Source organism: Onychomys torridus, chromosome 1, assembly GCF_903995425.1.
Source record: "Onychomys torridus chromosome 1, mOncTor1.1, whole genome shotgun sequence".
Classification (NCBI taxonomy): domain Eukaryota; kingdom Metazoa; phylum Chordata; class Mammalia; order Rodentia; family Cricetidae; genus Onychomys; species Onychomys torridus.
Genome location: NC_050443.1, coordinates 143,819,483 through 143,838,339, shown reverse-complemented (window position 1 = coordinate 143,838,339; position 18,857 = coordinate 143,819,483). Strand labels below are relative to the sequence as shown.

Here is an 18,857-nt window from a genome sequence, read left to right as displayed (position 1 = left end):
AGTTCAGGAGATGCCCGGTGTCCCCACGAAGACCCAGCGACAGACCTGCTGTGAAGGGCAAGCTGCTGCCTGTGGACACCTCGCCAGTGGTTTCAAAAGCCTGCACTTAGAAACTCAAAGTAGGAGCTACACTTGAAAGCTTGGTAGGTTTACAATGGGTTCTGACTTCAAAGAGAGATCTCCCGTTGACGACCGACTGGTATCATATACCACTTGGTTTAATAATAATTAAGAAAAGCTATGACAGCGCTGGCTCAGGGTACATTAAGAGGAAAGAGACTTTATAGAAAAGCAATCTGCAGTTGCTTTCCCCTCCATCCTTCCTAATTTTGCCCCCTTCACTCTCCCACTGTCAAGGTGAACACATGATGTAAGTAACCAACAGTTCCTCTCTCGCATGTCCTTTGAAATCTTCTGGGCCACATCACTCACTAAAGCCGAAGATTTGTAAAACATGCACCATCATGTTAAGCCTCTCTCGGTAGCCACCTCACTATAAATACCCAATGCTGTCCTGTTGCTTTCTCATTGAGTAATCGACTAATTGCTTTGATCCAACTGTAGGAGGCCAAACAGGCTCAACCACTTGGGCCAATGACTACGAGGTATTTATTCTATTTAGAAAGCAGAGCATGGGGCTAGGGCTGCTCATGATCACAGAGAGCTAAGTCAAAAGCAATCCATTCTGGAGAAGTAGATGACTGTCACTGGGCCCTGGACCAAGGTTGCCAGCCTCTTCCTGTTCCCTCCTGTATTCTAACATGTGCAAGCACAACTGTCCAAGGGAGAGCAGCAACCCCGCTGGGTTTTGCTGAAGATTTTTTTTTTCCAGGTCAGAGGTGAGGAGATGTCACTTTCTCATTTTCAGTGGGTACCCTTGACAGAGGGACATTCCTTAAGGAGAGCAAGAGGAGAGAAGAGGAGAAAGAAGCCCAGGTGTGCCTTTCTGAGGAGGGAATCTTCTGTCATCAAGATGTGGCAGCATCCCAGAACAGGCGCCGTGAGGGTGACTTAAGGAGGCAGGAGGCAGGAGGCAAAGGAGACAGGCGTCTGAGCACTCCCACACCACCAACTGGCCTTACCCGCCATTAATGCCAATGAACTGAAGGTTCTTTTTGGCGCCATTGGAATCTTTGTTCCCATCACTCTTCTTCATGATGGACTTCAGTGTATTTTCGTTATTTGGACATACTGTTAAAAAAAAGTGATTCAGAGTGATAAAAACTGGAAATCATACAAGTCAAATGATTGGGCATTCTTTCCTCATGTTGGTGGATGTAGATCTTCGAGTGCGTGTGTGAGAAACTTCTCATGAAACGCACGGGGAAAGTATGTGCAAACAGAAAATAATTCAGCATTCTATTAATAATGTTCTTTTAAATGGGAGAAAAAAAAATCTACCAGTGTGCCCAGACATTACACACTGGTGATAAGGGGCATTTGCACCAGGCTGTAATGTTTATAAAGTGACGTCGTGTCTCATTTCACCCTTAAAAAACACTTAGGCACCAAGGTAGGGATATTGGTATACTTTTTCTTCTGCTAAGATAACCTGGGGGTGGGGGGAGTGGCGGGATATGCATGCTAGCATGTGAAAGATTGATTGGAAGGCTGTTTGTACAGCACATAATGTGTAGCTAAGACTATACAGCATGCTTTCTGTTAAAGATACTCTAGGCCTCCTAGCTGCCAAAAAATTATATAACCTGTCTTCTAGGTCAACATATAAATCATCAATTGGAATGCAGGCAGTGCCGTCAAGAACCCAACACCAAGCTGTGAGGAGACTTACCATAGAGGCCGGTGGCTATCTGGCCATCTGTGAGGTTCACTGGGGGCAGAGTATTTCCCCGAGTGGGGAACTGGTCACAGCCTCTGACGAGCTTCCCTTCCGCCATTGCCGTCTCTTGCTCAGGCTGGGGCGTTGGCACATGTAACAGCCCTCCCGACCAAAGGCTTCCACACTTGGTACATTCCAAATGATTCCCTGTTCAGAAAGAAAAGAGTGTGGGTATGTGGTACTAGGACCGCACAACACACTTAAAACAATTCTCACGGAGCTGGAGAGATGGCCTGGTTAGGATGACTGGCTGTGCTTCCAGAGGAAGCAATACCCAGCACCCCCATGGCAGCTCCCAATGTTTCTAACTTCAGTTCTGGGGACCTCACACAGACATAAATGAAGGCAACACAGCAATGTCAATAAAAATATTTTTGAGTAAATTATTTTTTTTAAAAAGTCCTCACAACTCACCCTCTTCTCAGGTGACCCCTATGTTTCCCTTTTGAATAAATCACACTACTTATTTACGTCACCTAGACTGAAACCTCCAAGGCCTTCAATGATGGCTAAGTGCTGCGCTTGTCACCACAGTGCTGACCTGAGAAGGCTTGTCGCCTGAGCCACAGAGCATCTCTTCCTTCTCCTGTGGCTCCCATCTGGCACACTGGTGCAGAAACCATGTCCCCACCCATCTCCAACACCATTAAGACTTCAGCTGAGAAAAAACCTGATGCCCTACAGAGCAGCTCCCCCACCAGGGAAGCTTGGGAGATGGAGTCCTCACAGCACGGAGAACACACGGAGCCATCACGGCCCGGCACCCCCTTGCTTTCCATCCTCATTCCGTTACTCGTGTGGTCTCTGTGGGGAAAGGCACTTCAGATGAGGGGTGCTAAGATTGGGACCCCTCATTTCCTGACAGCGCTTCCTCTTGGAGTCCCTTCTCCCCATCTCCACACGGCCACATCCTTCTTCTCATCCCTCCTCAACTAAAACCAACTGTCTCAGAGCAGTCATCCGTCCCACTTTTAGGGTCAGAACGAGTTCTAGAACTATCTCCCTGTCAACTTTTTTCTCATCATGTTTACTAGATTACTTCTCTATGTGTAAAGCATTTCATATTTGTTCACTGGCCAAAGCAGGAAAATTTGATTAAGTAATATTTGTAATTTAATGTACCACAGAATTCTCAATATGACTGACACTGAAATGATGTCGATAATGTAAGATTAAATTGAAAAGCAAATAAACTGAAATCCATGGATGTATGTTTGTTTGAGACAAAACTGTACGATATAGCCCTAGCAGGCCCGGAACTTTCTATATATACACACACCAAGTTGGCTTCGAACTCACAGAGATTCTGCCTGCTGCCTCTGCATGCCCAGCTAAACAAACAGAACAATACACACAAACATACATGTATAGAAGATTAATCAGTAAAACTCCACTAAAATGAATAAGCTACGGTGATTAAAATTTTTCAAATATTTACTACTTTCTCTATACTAAGTAGAGAAAATTTGTTGTGTATAATCCATACTAAGTATGGATCAGCTGTTTCCAAAATCACTTTGATTTAGTCATTTGATTTCCAAAAATGGTATTCTAAGGATGCACAGAAGCAATAGAAGGCTTTTCATTATGGCTGTATTTAAAATAGAAGAAGCAGCTGGCATCCCAGTCTATGTAAGACTAGTGGGTGAGCTGCAGGGCACTCGTACGAGAAAGTTCTATGCAGCCTTTAAGGTTCCATGTGGTGCTGTGACCACAGCTCAGCCTTCTCTCAGCAAGCTGTCCACTAGCCTGGCATCTGCCACTTTTCATGGTTAGTTCTATCCACGCTCTTTCCAAGACGTGGCTTAAATCCTATTTCCATTAATTCTGTCTTTCTAGCACCATTCTAGAAAGCCCCCCTTTCTCTACCATTGCTCTTTAGCTCTCACAGTGCAAACAAAAACGCTCCCCATCCTGGATCTTCAGCTCCTGTGCATTCCCTCCCTGGAGGGCTTAGGACAGTGCTGGACAACAGATGTCCTCTGGAAAGTGTCTGTGCAATTCACCTGGAAGTCATAGATGCTGTCTGAGGCCAACAGGTAAGGCAAGCTCACCAGGCACCAAACTAGTCCTTATTAGTCACGTCAGGGAGGATTGCTCCCTGAACTGCAGGAAAAAATCTGTTCTGGGTGGTGTTTAAACTGGCTGGACTTGAACGGCCTGGACGTGACTCCCCGAGCTTGACAAGGCCCTTTCTATAGACATGGGCATCACATGGAGTGAATCCTGCCCCAGCATAAAGCCCTGACCAAGGACTGCCACATGCAAGAAGAACGGAGGAAAAGTGGGGATGCACAGGTACAACCAGTGTGGCCAGTGAGATGATTTCAACCCTGGACATGGTCAGAAATCATGTAATGAGGGGATGGGACTTCTAAAAACACAGAAAAGGGCTACCACGTGCTGGTGGGCTCAGGAATCACCATCATTGTTATTTTGAGACAGGGTCTCACTATGTAACATAGCTCTTGCTGGCCTGGAATGTGTTATGTAGACCCAGCTGGCCTCAGAGTGAAGCCTGCCTCTGCCTCTCTAGGGCTTGTCACCATGCCCAGTGTGAAATCAGTATTTTTTAACCTTTCCCCATGACTCTGCTCTGCAGCCCGGATCGAGAACTATCAGATTAAGATTAAACAAAACTACAACTTGAGAGTTTATGCTTTCTCAATCTCAACTCATCAACTTGGATGTGTACAGAGTCTTAGAAGTAACTGGTGGTTTAATTAACAGGCCTGGACCACCAGATAGAAGTCCAGAGTGAACATCACGTTACCCAAATGATAGCAAAATGCAAGAGCAATGATCTAAAACACCCTCCAGAATTCTGGCCCTATAGCCCAGGTGTTCCAGACACCCACTGGGTAGCAGCGGCTCCCACGGGCACAATCAGGGAAATGGCTGAAGGAGGAAGGGGCAGCTTCGAGATGGCTTTTGTCGATAACTCATTTAAAGTGGTCATGCATACCAATAAAACATGAGCTTCATTTTAGGGCTTGGCCAGGTTAGTGATGACTAAGGATAATGAAGGATAGAAATTTTGATGTTCTGGAAAGTGAAAAGCATTCATTCAATGCATTAATTCTAATTAATTCTAATCCTAAAGTGCACACAGGATTTAATGTGTAGACAATCTTAAGAGCGAAGGCAAACTACATTGAAAAATAAGTAACTCAAAATGTAAACTTTATCTTATAGTAATCTCAACTTTAGGAACATTAGAAACAAAGTACTAAATAAGAAAAATAATTTCATGAAAACTAGGACCAAGAGAATTTTACAGGGCTCCCTTCCCTGTAAGTCCTCTGTGACATTTCTCCTTGGCTTTTGAAAATATACTAAGGTGAATTTTGAAAGTTTTGCTCATAGATATCTACAGTACCCTGGCAAGCAAATCTATATTTTTATCTATTTTTTCCAGCTGGTTTTAGAAAACGCAGCTCTGAACAGCATGGCCGGCTCAGCTAGCACTCTGATTGGGATGTTTTGTTTTTGGTTTTTCGAGACAAGGTTTCTCTGTATAGTTTTGGTGCCTGTCCTGGATCTCACTCTGTAGACCAGGCTGACCTCAAACTCACAGAGATCCGCCTGGCTCTGCCTCCCAAGTGCTGGAAATAAAGGCGTGTGCCACCGCTGCCTCATTCTGGATTTTAAAGACCACATAGCTTCCCTGTCAAGAATGAGCAGAATCCTCATTTCTGATTCATGATGGAGGCCATCCATGTCTTTAGGTGTTTTCCCCAAAGTGTAACTGTGTAACTCTGAATCTCCTGGGGAGTGGATGGGCACACGCAGGGACCTGCCCCTTTGGGGCATGCGCTGGCAGAAGGAAGAGGCAGTAGAGTTCTATATTTGACAGCAGTCCCTTTTGGGGGGAAGTGCGTGGCGTGGATGGAGGAGCAGGACCTTTCCTCTTGGAATCCTGCCCCAAGTGGAGGAGGCATGCAGTCAGCAACACAATTACTTCCAGTCAGAGGAGCCCTGGAGCAGGGCCAGGACAGAGCTACAGTTCAGTCATTTCTAGCAGCATTGTGTTATTTTCCTGAGAACAGTTCAAACGGCTGTTAAGTATGCATCAAAGTGGGCACTCACTCAGAAATGACAATGCTTGAGTGGATTAAGAATCAGATTCTCCTTCACCACAAACCCCCACCCACATTTAATTACATACCCTCCCATGACTTGACCCAGAAATCCCAGGCTGACAGGCTGTATTAAGGAAGGTTGAGTTAAAATGTGCCCTGTATAGGCTCCTCCCAGAGAAGCAAAGGTCCGTTCTCCTCCCCTGACCTTGGAGGCCTTGACCGAAGCTGAACCCTGATTACTTTCTACCTGCCTAACATTATCTTCACATTTCTGCCACATGTGTCTTGGCTTCCCAAGACAGGGGCCAGCTTAGTCAGGGCACATCCATATATCCCTTTGTTGTATACAGTTGACATTTAATGTACAACTATTGATCAACATGAATAGATGGGGGGGGGGTAGTACAGAATCTAAACATTTTTGCTGAAGTATGAATGACTCTCCACGCAGGAAAAGGCCCAGTGCCAGTGACTGTGTTTGCCATTGCTGTGGACTTCAGGAATCAAGCCATTTGTGTTTCTTGAGAATTACCACCGCCAGCCCTTAGCCTGACATCAGCTATATGCTTCAGGATTCAGCCAGAATAAGTGTCAAAGTGAGCCAGCCTCTTCTCCCAGAACACTTCCGCTGTTCACTCATCACCATTGAGGAGATCAACGGTTCAAGAGAACAGACTTTTCAAACAAGTGTCAACTGAAGGGCTGCCAAGGGAGAAGGGCAGAGGTAAATCCTTTCAAGATCTCTCCTTCATAGATGAATGCCTTTTCCCAAGATCATTAACAAATGGTCAAGTGACTTGGGCCTACAATTTCAATCTTTCAGGGATCACTTAAAAAAAGTTATCCACCTCCCCTCCCCTCCCGCCACCCTGAGACAGGGCTTCTCTGTGTAACAGCCCTGGCTGTCCTGGAACTCACTCTGTAGACCAGGCTAACCCCAGACTCACAGAAAACTGCCTGCCTCTGCCTCCCAAGTGCTGGGATTAAAGGTGTGTGCTACCACTACCTAGTCTGCTTATTTTTATTTTATGTGAGTATTTTGTGCACATATATGTATGTGTACCATGTGCACACCTGGTGTGGAGAACAGAAGAGGATGTTGGATGTCCTGGAACTGGAGTTACAGATGGTTGTGAGTCATCATGTGGGTGCTGGGAACTGAACTTGGATCCTCTGCAAGAATGGTAAGTACTCCCACCACTGAGCTATCTCTCTAGCCCACGCCCTAGCCTGTAAATGTAGAGCCATTTCTCTAGCTCAACTAGCTCTTTTTTACAAATAATTTATTTTTATTTCATGTGCATTGGTGTTTTTCCTGCAGGTATGTTTGCGTGAAGGTGTCAGATTCCTTGAAACTGGAGTTTTAGGCAGTTGTGAGCTGCCACGTGGGTGCTGGGAATTGAACCCAGGTCCTCTGGAAGAGCAACCAGTGTTCTCAACCTCTGAGCCATGTCTCCGGTCCCACTCAACTAGCTTTTAAAAAAGAAAAGAAAAAAGATAGGGTTTCACTTTGTCCTTCTGGCTAGCCTGGAACTCACTATCACCAGGCTGTCTCAAACTCAGAGATCCACCTGTCTCAGCCTCCTGAGTGCTGGGATTAGAGGTGTGGACCCAGTAGAACATGTCCAGAAGAAATCATTTCTTCCTTCCTTCCTCCCTTCCTCCCTCCCTCCTCCCTCCCTCCCTCCCTCCCTCCCTTCCTTCCTTCCTTCCTTCCTTCCTTCCTTCCTTCCTTTTTTTTATATAGGGTCTTGTATATACCAGGCTAGCCCAGGCTATATATATACACCAGGCTATATTCCTTACATAGCCGAACTTCTGATCTTCTTGCCTCAACCTCTGAAGTATTGAGATTATAGGCATGGATCGCCACACTATCACTTTTAATGCACCGTTTTACAAAACAAAACAAAATGCCCAAGCATTAAGATATTCAGTTATGGACTGACTCTAGATTAAGAAACTGTGATGGGGTTGGGGATTTAGCTCAGTGGTAGAATGCTTGCCTAGCAAGCGCAAGGCCCTGGGTTCGATCCTCAGCTCCAAAAAGAAGAAACTGTGATCACAGACTGAGAGTGCAGCTCCGTGACAGAGAGCCTCCCTAGCAAGGACCAGGGTTCATCTTAAGCGTAGATACACACAACCCTCTGCTCTAAGCCCATTTATTCCAACATGCCCCTAAAACTGGAGTGTTTATTTGGTGACAGGGGTAGGTAATGGGGGTGTGTATGTCAGGGTAGCGATAGTACGTGTTTAAATATATTCAGAGGAATACCCTCAGTTCAAATGGATGGCCAGCCATTGACAGAGCTACTTCCGTAGACAAATTCTGCTGGAAGCTGGGAGAGAAAAGTAAGTCTTCTCATTTGACCCAGACACAGAACTCAGGCTCTGCAGAGACAAACACAAACACCCTGGGCTGAGAACCAGCCAGCTCTACAGACTCCGGGGCCAGTAGAGACCCCTGCCTCCCCAGACCATTTAAACACTGTGGGCTTCCAGGACCTCTTGGCAGGGCTTATTTTGATGCTCTTGTAGCATTTTCAAAAAGGGATGCAAAAAGAAAAGCAGACACTGAGTGGTGTAGTTCAAGAAATAAGGAGGCAGCTCACTAGAGACAGAATTCTGTAAGTCTGGTCTCCCACTAGAGACAGAATTCTGTAAGTCTCACTAGAGACAGAATTCTGTAAATCTCGTCTCCCACTAGAGACAGAATTCTGTAAGTCTGGTCTCCCACTCTTCTTTTGGCAAGATTCCCTCCTACTAACTTGCCCAGCTAAGAGGAGGTCTTCAAGTTCACCAACTTTGTAAACAAACCCCAGAGAACCAAGACTGCAAACACAGAGGCTGTTCAAGCAGCAGCCCCCTTGAGCGTCAAAGATGAATTTTCTAAAAACCATGTGGCAGACAGTTAAGTTCTAGCTGCATTTGCTCAGGGCCAGTTTGATATTTTTAGGGTATTTGTAACTCTGAGTCATTTGTCTAGAATTTTCTTCCCTTTTCCAAAAGGAAAAAGAAAAAAAGAAATCAATATACTCTCAGTGGTGTAAAGGAAAAAATAAAACTTACTTCTTAAGATTTTTTTGGTGACAACAGGAATTTCCTTCCTCTTACTTAGCCAGGCACGATGGTGTACACTTGGAATCCTAGACGGGGGAAGGCTGAGCCAGGAGGCCCTAATAAGAGGCCAGCCTGATCCACGCAGTATGGGTTTGTCAAAAGGAGGAGGGACGGAACCTACTTCCTGTGACCATTTTAACTGTACCAGAGAAACAATACTGGTAGTCATCACCAAGTTATGCTGTGTCAAAGCCATGACATACTGTCCCTCAAATCCTGAGAGAACGTTTATGGCCAGTTGGATGAGAAAAAAAAAACATGGGGGGGGGGGGGGGGCATGATTCTACATGGTGGAATAATATGATTTGTGATTCAAATTTTGTTAGAAAAAGAAAGCATGTTTCTAAAACACAAGCCACACACCTGCATTCTTGTACTAGCTAGCACACACGGGTACTACAGGAGAGCATGTTTCATGTTCTTCTAAAGGACTTACCATCACATACTCCCAATGCAATTTTAAATACAATGAAAGCATTCAGTGTGATGATGTGGTTAAAATAACAGCTTGCAGCCGGGTGGCGGTGGGTATACGCCTTTAATTCCAGCACTTGGGAGGCAGAGGCAGATGGATCTCTGAGTTCAAGGCCAGCCTGGTCTATAGAGCGAGTTTCAGGATATTCAGGGCTACACAGTGACACCCTGTCTAGGGGTGGGGAGAGATAACAGTTTACAAGCGGACAAGTGACTCCATCATCAAACCCTTAACTCTAGAAAGAGTAAGTGTACAGACAGGGTATAATACTTGTATATATTGTATAATAATGTATTGAGCCTATTACTGATTTTTGAATGACCGTGGCAGAGAGAGAGAGAGAGAGAGAGAGAGAGAGAGAGAGAGAGAGAGTTCACAAGCCAGAATTATGAATACAAAAATTTGAGATTAGAAGGGGAACGAGGGGTGCTGACGAGATGGCTCAGTGGTTAAGAGCACTTTAGGTGCTTTGGAGAACCTGGTTCGATTCCCAGCACCTACATGGTGGCTCACAACCATTTATAACTCTACGTCCGGGGGATCTGATGCCCTCTGCCCACCTCTGCAGGGACCAGGCATTCACATGATGCACTGACATACATTCAGGCAAAACACTCACACGTACAAGAATAAAAGGAAAACAAACATCAAGAGTTCCTTGCGCAAGCTTTGTTTAGCAACTGTTCTGAACAAGGCCCTTTCTGGGAGAACTCAGACACCAGAGGCAGCAGCTTTCATTTAGCGCTTACGCTCCGTGCTGCAGACACTCCAGGCTTCCCTCCTACGGTCCCTGATTCTTCACTACCACCCTGCGAAGACACAAAGTCAACTCCTTGCAGACAGAATTGGGTTTGTACAAGTGATGACTGATACTCTGAGACATGTCAAACCCAACTAATTCCTTATTGATTTTTTTTTTTTTTTTTTTAAGGATAAGACTGTATGAACAAATGCCTTTTAGCAGTGATATGTAGTATTCTACACTGTGTGAGGGATGCTGTGGATTACAAGGGAGGCGTGGTGGTCCCAATGTCCTGTGACATTTCCTTATACATGGCATGCAGAGGTTGAGAATGCTACCACCTTCCTGGATCAAGTTGCCTGAATTTCCAGCCCATATACACAAACACCCTATATGGGGTAAATTCGCGACCCCATTCCTTTCTCATCAGATCTTGGTTACGATAATATGGGACATGAGTTATAGACAGCCTTAAGGTTGCTCCTGTGTGCTGTGACAGCGGCTTCCACTGTGACCAGCCACCTGCTACCAAGAGTACTTTCTCCCTTTGTTCCCAGCTGTCACAGAGCTCGTGTGAATTAGCTGATTAATTAGGTGTCCCCTGCAGGGTCAGATCTACACACCAATGTGTGGAATGTCAGCATGACTGGACACAGCCCAAAACACTCTGTAGCACAGTCAAATAAAACTTCCCAGTCTCCGTGCTCAGGAGGCCACACAAATTACTCCAGCAACACAGCAGGATATTCTCGACAAGAATGGGAAATAGTAGCCCAGTTTTGGGAGGAGGAAGGAAGGCTGGGGAGAACGTGTCTTCACAATACCCCTGCCATCTGTGTCTGAGGTACTGAAGAAGTTCATTCTGACATCAACATCTGACATTATGATTTTTTTTTTAAAGGATGAGGAGGCAGACATGTAAGACTTCATGTTAGCCTTTATATTAATCTAATCCTGTTTATTATAAATGACTGCTCTGTATATTTATTAGTTATATATACACATATATATGTAACTATAATATATTAGAATATTAGTTTATTTATATATATATGTAAATTCTAAAATGCAAACCCACATAAACATCAGCTGTCATGTGCATTTTTTTCCCACAATAAACACTGTCCGATAGCACAGATACTGAACACTAATGCTCATTCAGGTTTGGAAGCACAAACCCAGGAAGATATAGAAAGAGATTATGTTAGTCTACTTTCATGGCTGTCCTTCCTGGATATAAAGGGGCCCATTGAGACTCCTATAGTAAAATCTACCCCACATTTTCACACAAAAATGAACTTGAGGAGGACCCTTCTCCCTAGGTACAGCTGGTTCCTGAGAACTACTGCATCGGGGAATGGAAGCCCAGGGCCGGCCCAGGGTTAGTAGGGAACTGTGGACTGTCAGAGACTTAGGGAACTGTGGACTGTCAGAGGCTTGGTAGGGATCTGTGGACTGTCAGAGGCTTGGTAGGGAACTGTGGACTGTCAGAGACTAGGTAGGGAACTGTGGACTGTCAGAGACTTGGTAGGGAACTGTGGACTGTCAGAGGCTTAGGGAACTGTGGACTGTCAGAGACTTAGGGAACTGTGGACTGTCAGAGGCTTGGTAGGGAACTGTGGACTGTCAGAGGCTTGGTAGGGAACTGTGGACTGTCAGAGACTAGGTAGGGAACTGTGGACTGTCAGAGGCTTGGTAGGGAACTGTGGACTGTCAGAGACTAGGTAGGGAACTGTGGACTGTCAGAGACTTGGTAGGGAACTGTGGACTGTCAGAGGCTTAGGGAACTGTGGACTGTCAGAGACTTAGGGAACTGTGGACTGTCAGAGGCTTGGTAGGGAACTGTGGACTGTCAGAGACTTAGGGAACTGTGGACTGTCAGAGACTTAGGGAACTGTGGACTGTCAGAGACTTAGGGAACTGTGGACTGTCAGAGACTTAGGGAACTGTGGACTGTCAGAGACTTAGGGAACTGTGGACTGTCAGAGACTTAGGGAACTGTGGACTGTCAGAGACTTGGTAGGGAACTGTGGACTGTCAGAGACTTGGTAGGGAACTGTGGACTGTCAGAGGCTTGGTAGGGAACTGTGGACTGTCAGAGACTTGGTAGGGAACTGTGGACTGTCAGAGGCTTGGTAGGGAACTGTGGACTGTCAGAGGCTTGGTAGGGAACTGTGGACTAGACTTAGAGCACCAAGGCAAGTCATTTCAGTGAGTCTCTTTGGGACAAGCTATCCCAGGGTGATTGCTCAATGACTAGCTTTAACTTAAAAACAGATGAGCAGGGATCTCAGTGAATGGGGGAGAAAGATGTGTATGTGCCCATCAGCACGTGCAAAGGAAAAAGACCCATGGTCAGCTCTTGCTATGGGTCCCTTATCCTGAAAGCATACCTTCCACTCCAGACACTTCACCCCTGTCCCCGTAACTGGGAGCAAAGTCTCCACAGTACTTGCTACTTCCAGGGCTAATACAGCTCTCTTGTTTATTGCTTGGGACCTAGTGACCCCAGCAGGGAGGGACCCTGGTAGAACTCCGGAAAGTATCCCGAGCCTGTGCTGAGGTGAAGTGGTCATTCAAAGGTTATTTGCCATCTTAATAAGTCGATGAGGTGTCTACCCTCTCATAAAATGTTAACCGAGGACATCTTACTCTAGAAGTTTTAATTGGTTATACACTGATAATTATGCATATAAACAATACAAGCATTTTTAAAGCAGTTCTGTATAAAATGAGCAAATATATAACCAGAAGACAGACATGAGGCATCATATAAAGCCTCAGAGGACACCTCCAGGGTAGCCAGGCTTCACAGACTTGCCTTCCTGTGTTAGCCTAAAACCAGAGGCCCTTGGAGGGAGCTATGAGATACTGAGGCTCGGCAAGGCTGCTTATGTATCTCAGCTCTTGGTTTGTGTTCAACTCATTACCATCCTAAAGCTTTCTCCAAGACTCCAAAATACGGTTCCAACAGTTAAAAAATAAAGCAAAACAAAAAACCCACGACATCCTAGAGAGACATTTTCCCTGTCTTTCCTCCTATAGTTTGAACGTGTCCCCAACAATTCATGTGGTGGAAAATGTAGCCCTCATGGACTGATGTCACTATCCTGGGAATGGGTATATTATTGTACCGTCTCACTGTATGAAACAATCTTTGCCATGACAGAGCAAAAGAAGACCTGGCTGAAATCTGGTGCCATGCTTTGGACTTCCCACTCTCCACGGCCTTGAGCTACACAACCATCTATTCTTTTATAAGTTTCCCATGTCCTCAGGCTCAGGTCCCTGGGAGTTAGGGGGACCACCTACCTGTGCTTTTACCCAGCCTGGTTTTCTGGAAGTCAGTGTTCCTGAGCTCTTCTGTGCTTGCAGACTTCATGACGGAATTGATGGAGGACAGGGTGCTGATGAGCTGTGAATTGAGGGAGCCGATCTGCGAGTTAGGCTCCCCAAAGGCCTCAGCCAGTTCACTGTAGTTCTCAGCCAGCAACGTCTGTTGCTCAGCCAGCAGCTTCTGCACGCGCTCGATGTAGTGATCCAAACCCGTCACCACCCCAGACGTAAGCTGAGGCTGAGGGAGATCCTCCATGAGGTCCCCTACAGACTCGTTCCCAACACCTACACTCCTCCTGCTGCCCATCAGCCCCACAGTCAACTGTGGAGGCCCACAAGCTATGGTCCTCATTTTGAGACCAACTAGATAGTTGTCGTGAATACTGATCTGTCCCACACCTGACTCTTTGGTCTTCACAGCAGATGGCTTGTCAAACCCGGAACTGCCGGAGAGCACCGTCCCAACACCAACAGAGCGAGTCCTAGTGGAGGGGTTGACGTCTTTGACACGGCCTTCCCCTATGGCCACTGTTCGCATCTCCACAGTCTGGGTGCTGGTCTGCTTGTCCAGCGTGCTGAGGAAAGTGTTGGTGCAGGACTCCACGAGGGCGGCCGCCTCCGTGTTAGTGCACTGGTCCGCCTGCTCCAGAGTTGTGCTGGTGTGTTGGTTTGTGGTGTGAGGCACCGCCATGACAGCAGCTTCCTCTTGGCCTACCACCTCTGTGTTCACGCTTCGAGACGTGCACTCCTTGGGAAGGCAGACAATCACATCAACAGAACAGTCTCCACAACCAATGGACCGCACGTCTTTGAGGTTCAAGTTTGTCTTGAGGAGTGTCAGGTCGCTCCCAGAAGCCTCTGTGTTGCTGCCTGTTTCACAGATGCTGACTTCCACACCCACACTCTGGTCACAAGTCTCAACGGACTTCCCTACGCATCGGTCATGTGTCTCCACTCTCTCCTTCACGACCCACCAACTCATAGGCAGCTCAGGCCCCACGACTTGATTCCTGCGGTCAGGGTGGCAGGAGATGCCTACACTACTTGTTTGCACGGAGGTCCCAACGCATGAATCCATTGTGTCCACGTGACTGCCAACCATTTGGTCTCTGGTTGGCACGAGCGCCTCCACCAACTTGCTGAAGACAAGTGGCTGGGCCATTGTGGCCTTGTCAACTTTTTTCCTGGACCCAGCCGCCTGTAGCTCTTGCTTTAGTTTAGTCATTTCCCGATCATGGGTGGTTTCTTTAAGCTGTACTTCCAGGCGGTAAATCTTTTCCTTTAAGGCCTCTATGGTCTGCTGTTGCAGCTCAATCTCTTTGTCAGCTTCAGTAATCACCCCCAGCATGGCTTCCGTCACACTGATGCCAAAATTCCTTGTCTCAGTGACCGTCCCTACAGCTGTATCCTTGCAGGACCTGACGTCTCTGTGGTAAACAACAACGTCATTCATGTTCTCGTCGCTACCCACAGCCACAGACTTGCACTCCCGAGATGGGCGCTGGCCATTCTCCTGGAGCTCCGAGGCGGCCTCACAGCTGCTCTCCTGAATCTTCTGCTCCAGTGCCTGCATGTCAGCCGTGAGCTGCCGGAACTCCTTGATCCTCTGTGTGCTCTGCTGCACGCTCTCCATCTCTTCCTCCTCATAGTCGATGTACAATTCCCCGCCACCTCTCCGGGTTCGGGAAAGCAATTCCAGCTGAGAGGCGTTGCCTGCACTGTAGGAGCGCTTCCTCACACCACACACCTCGTTCTGGGATGCAGCCCTCTGGTTTTTCAGCTGGGAGGCCAACTGCCTTTTCTCTTCTTGCAAAACAGAGATCTTGACCTGGAGCACGGGGATGGTTCTCACCTGCTCCTCAAGTTCCTTCAGGCGTTTTAAGGCGATGGCCATCTGTTCTCGAATATGCTGCAGGTGCATGGGGCTCACGTTGGTCACAGGGGTGGAGATCCCTGAACTCAATGGGCTGTGGCGGATGGAGCTTCCCATGGAGGACGTGGTAGCCGCTGCTGGGACATAGCTACCATAATCCCCATTGCCTTGGTATCCGTTCTGAAACTGGTGCATGGCAGAATTGTGGTTACCAGAACCCATAAAGGATGGGAGGGAGCTCGTGGAGCCCATGCCTCCAAAACTGGCCAGCCTGGGCCTTCTGAACTCACCCGGTGCCATCTGCATGGTGACTCTCTCCTGTTCGAGTCTTCTCCGGGTCTCCATCAACGTCTTGGTGACATGAAGGTTGTGCTTTGGGAGTTGAGGTGAGGGAGGGGGCAGCAGCTGTCGATTTTCTGGGATGGTAAAAGTGGGTGAGGTCTCTAGTGGGACAGGTGGCCGTGGGATTGGGGTTGACGTCACGTGGCTTCTGGCTAGGAGGAAGCTGGGACACTGCTTGCTGTCATCACTGTTGGAGGATGACAGGGATTCAGTGGAAGTCCACACCCCTTGATGACCAGGTGTGGCCCTGACTTCTGGACATGGCGCAGACGGTTTTCTCCTCTTCTGGATGTTCACTTTCCTGATAGTGTTCCCCTTCTGTATGTCATCCACGTATTTGACGAAATCTAAGTCGAGCTGAAAACCGTAAGGGGTTTCCACAAAATATGGGTCTTTGTGCTCCTTGTTATGGTCTCCATTCAGAACTTCATCTGCTTTTTCTAAGAGAGAGAAGAAAACATGATAATACATTGCATTACATATTTTGGTAAGAACAATTAGTTTGTGAGTGTAGCACACACTAGTCTGACTTAAGAGTTGGCAGTCCTAGTTTCTGAACCTCAACTCTCTGAATGAAAATGGAGACACTGACCACCATGACGGCATGATCCCAGCTACTGGAGAGACGGGCGGAGGCAAGAGGATTCCAAGTTCAAGGCCAGTCTGGTCAACTGAGAGACCTTATTTCAACATAAAACGTGGATGTAGCTCAATAGTAGAGCAATTTATAGTACTAACCCCTCACAGATAAATAAAAGGGCAATTCAGGTATTCAGCTCTTAGCATTATGAAACGATAGTCTTGAGACCCAAGCACATACCGGTACAAAAAGCCTGGCAACACGGTCATGTAGATTTCACTTGTCCTCTACAGTTCTTTGAAGGAAAAGAGGGCAGTTTTTAAGAGTCCTATCTTATGTAGTCCACTAAGTCACAAAATGCACTAAGTCAGCAGAGAAAAAGAGAGGGTTACAGCAGATGCATGGATCCAGGGATGTCAGCGTGTGTGTGTGTGTGTGTGTGTGTGTGTGTGTGTGTGTGTGTGTGTGTGTGTGTCTGCCTGCAGGTTTGGCAGTCTTTTCTTGCCAGTGGCCATGTCTATCTCCACATGATTCCATTTTGCCCTGACCCCTTCCTGCTTCCGAGCTGGGCACACAGGACAGAGAGTGAATTCTCTGGTAGCCTGGGTGCAAGACCACGGTCAGAGGACAGACTTTCACCTACTGCTTACTTTCTCTCCCTACTTAAAACCCTCTGCCAACTGGAGGAAAGTTGTCTGCACTCTACCATCTTTTGCTTTCTGAAACAACATTTCCTACCTCACTAATACCTGGTTTTGTAGTCACAAGCAACCCAAACAGGTCCAAAGAGGGACGGAAGTGAGGGCAAACCAAACTCCAACGTCAGGGTCATGTGGTATTCAGTAAACGCTACTTCTGGCTAAACCAAACATAAAAAAGGAAACACAGGAACCTTTCAAAGCACAGGCCTGGTTGTGGATCTGAGCCATGCATTTCAAATTTAAAAGCAAGGTCATTTTATTTAAACTGTAGGATTAGGTCATTTGTTTTTCTACAGCCACACTAACATGGCCTGTGCTTTTAGGTCTAGGGAAGGACCAAAAGCTAGGAGAGAAAAAGAGAGCTATCAGTCCCCCTGCCCCAGTCCTGGTCATCCCCCTGCCTACACTATTATCAGACCCAAGGATGGGAAGCAAACTTAGGCTGCTGCCTGCCCTCCTGGTCTCCAACACTGCTCCATATTACAGCTGATGCCGAATGCTTGGAATGACCCACCCCCTCCACATTTCTCTCTCTTTTGAAACTCTGGAAAGTTTTTAAAAAATTGCCAAATGGGACTAGAAACGGGCACACATTCTTTATATCTCAATTTCAAACAATATTAAGATAACACTACTTGGCTAGCCTGTGGCATAAGTTCTGGGGTTCAACCATTCCATATACATACAAGCATTCCATATACACACATAATCCCCAAACCCAAGCTACCACCACCACCAGCCGCTGCTGCCACCACCACCGCCGCCAGTATTAAAACTGCTTAGGGCAAATGTTAAGGAATTCTCTTTGAAATAAGTGCCCCAGCATGAGCTGACACAGAGCGCCAGTGCCTGGAAATCTGAGCTTATGCTAACACAATGTATCTTCCCCCTCTCTCTCTTTCCTAGCTTCCAACTCCACAGGACAGTGCGCTAGCTCAAAATATGCAGCCAGACCTGTTTCCAGAACGATCTGAAGTTCCAAAGGAAGCAGGGAGAAAAGGAAAGCCCAGAAGCCCAGGGTGTCGGGGTGTGTGGAGTACGCCTATGGTGCTGGGCAGGGGTGAGGATGAAGGGGAGAGCACTCAGGGTCCGGTGAGGAGGGAGCCGGAGCCATGTGCAGGTCACCCTCACCCCTAAGCACCTCGGCCTAGCTCCCCTCGACTCACCCCAGCCCATAGGCCCACCCTCCCCCAGCTCACCTACCGCAGGCACAGATCCACAGCAAGACAGCCTCCGGCCGCAGCACCCCAGGCCTGGATTCCGCTCCTCTCCACTTAAGGCAACGCCTGTCAACTCTCGCACACACCTCCCAGGCCCGCAGGGACACCATAGGCCCAGCCTACACCAATGAGGGCTCCCCGCGTCCCGCCAGGCACACTCAGCAGTCCGGCATCCCCCTGGTGTCTTAATGAAAACAGGAAGCTGCCCGCCTTCTACGGAAAACCGGCGCTGCTCTTCGGGCGGGCGGGCGCAGCTTTGCCAGGAGCCCAAATAAAGCCGGCAATGTGAGCCTCTCCACCGAGGGCTCAGTCTGCCCCTGGGGCCAGACACTTCATCAAAGAGTCTGTGTTCTGGAGGCAAGCCTAGCAAACTCAGCCCGGGTCACCTGAGGAAGGGCAGGGCCACAATTGGCCACTGTTCCGGAGCACTGAAGGCACTTCTTAGCATAACTCCTGACAGGTGACCGGTAGCCAACAGCTCCCCTCCAACAGCTGAGCCCTGGCCATGAATCTTAAAGCAAAGTAATGAAGGGCCCTTTATCCGGG

General features: G+C 47.4%; 1 protein-coding gene across 5 annotated transcripts in view; it reads right to left on the bottom strand.

The window, feature by feature from the left end:
- The window catches only part of Kank1 (KN motif and ankyrin repeat domains 1), a 204,031-nt gene that overhangs the window by 10,561 nt on the left and 174,613 nt on the right, over window positions 1-18,857 (bottom strand). For 3 of the 5 annotated variants that reach the window (XM_036208220.1, XM_036208203.1, XM_036208212.1), the window contains exons 4-6: window positions 13,572-16,250; window positions 1,793-1,987; window positions 1,083-1,191 (exon numbers count right to left, since the gene is read on the bottom strand). In XM_036208220.1, the coding sequence (XP_036064113.1) occupies window positions 1,083-1,191; window positions 1,793-1,987; window positions 13,572-16,250 (2,983 nt within the window). Of the gene's footprint in view, window positions 1-1,082; window positions 1,192-1,792; window positions 1,988-13,571; window positions 16,251-18,294; window positions 18,662-18,857 lie in introns of those variants that run through there. The other 2 variants (XM_036208194.1, XM_036208228.1) reach the window with 1 other exon arrangement.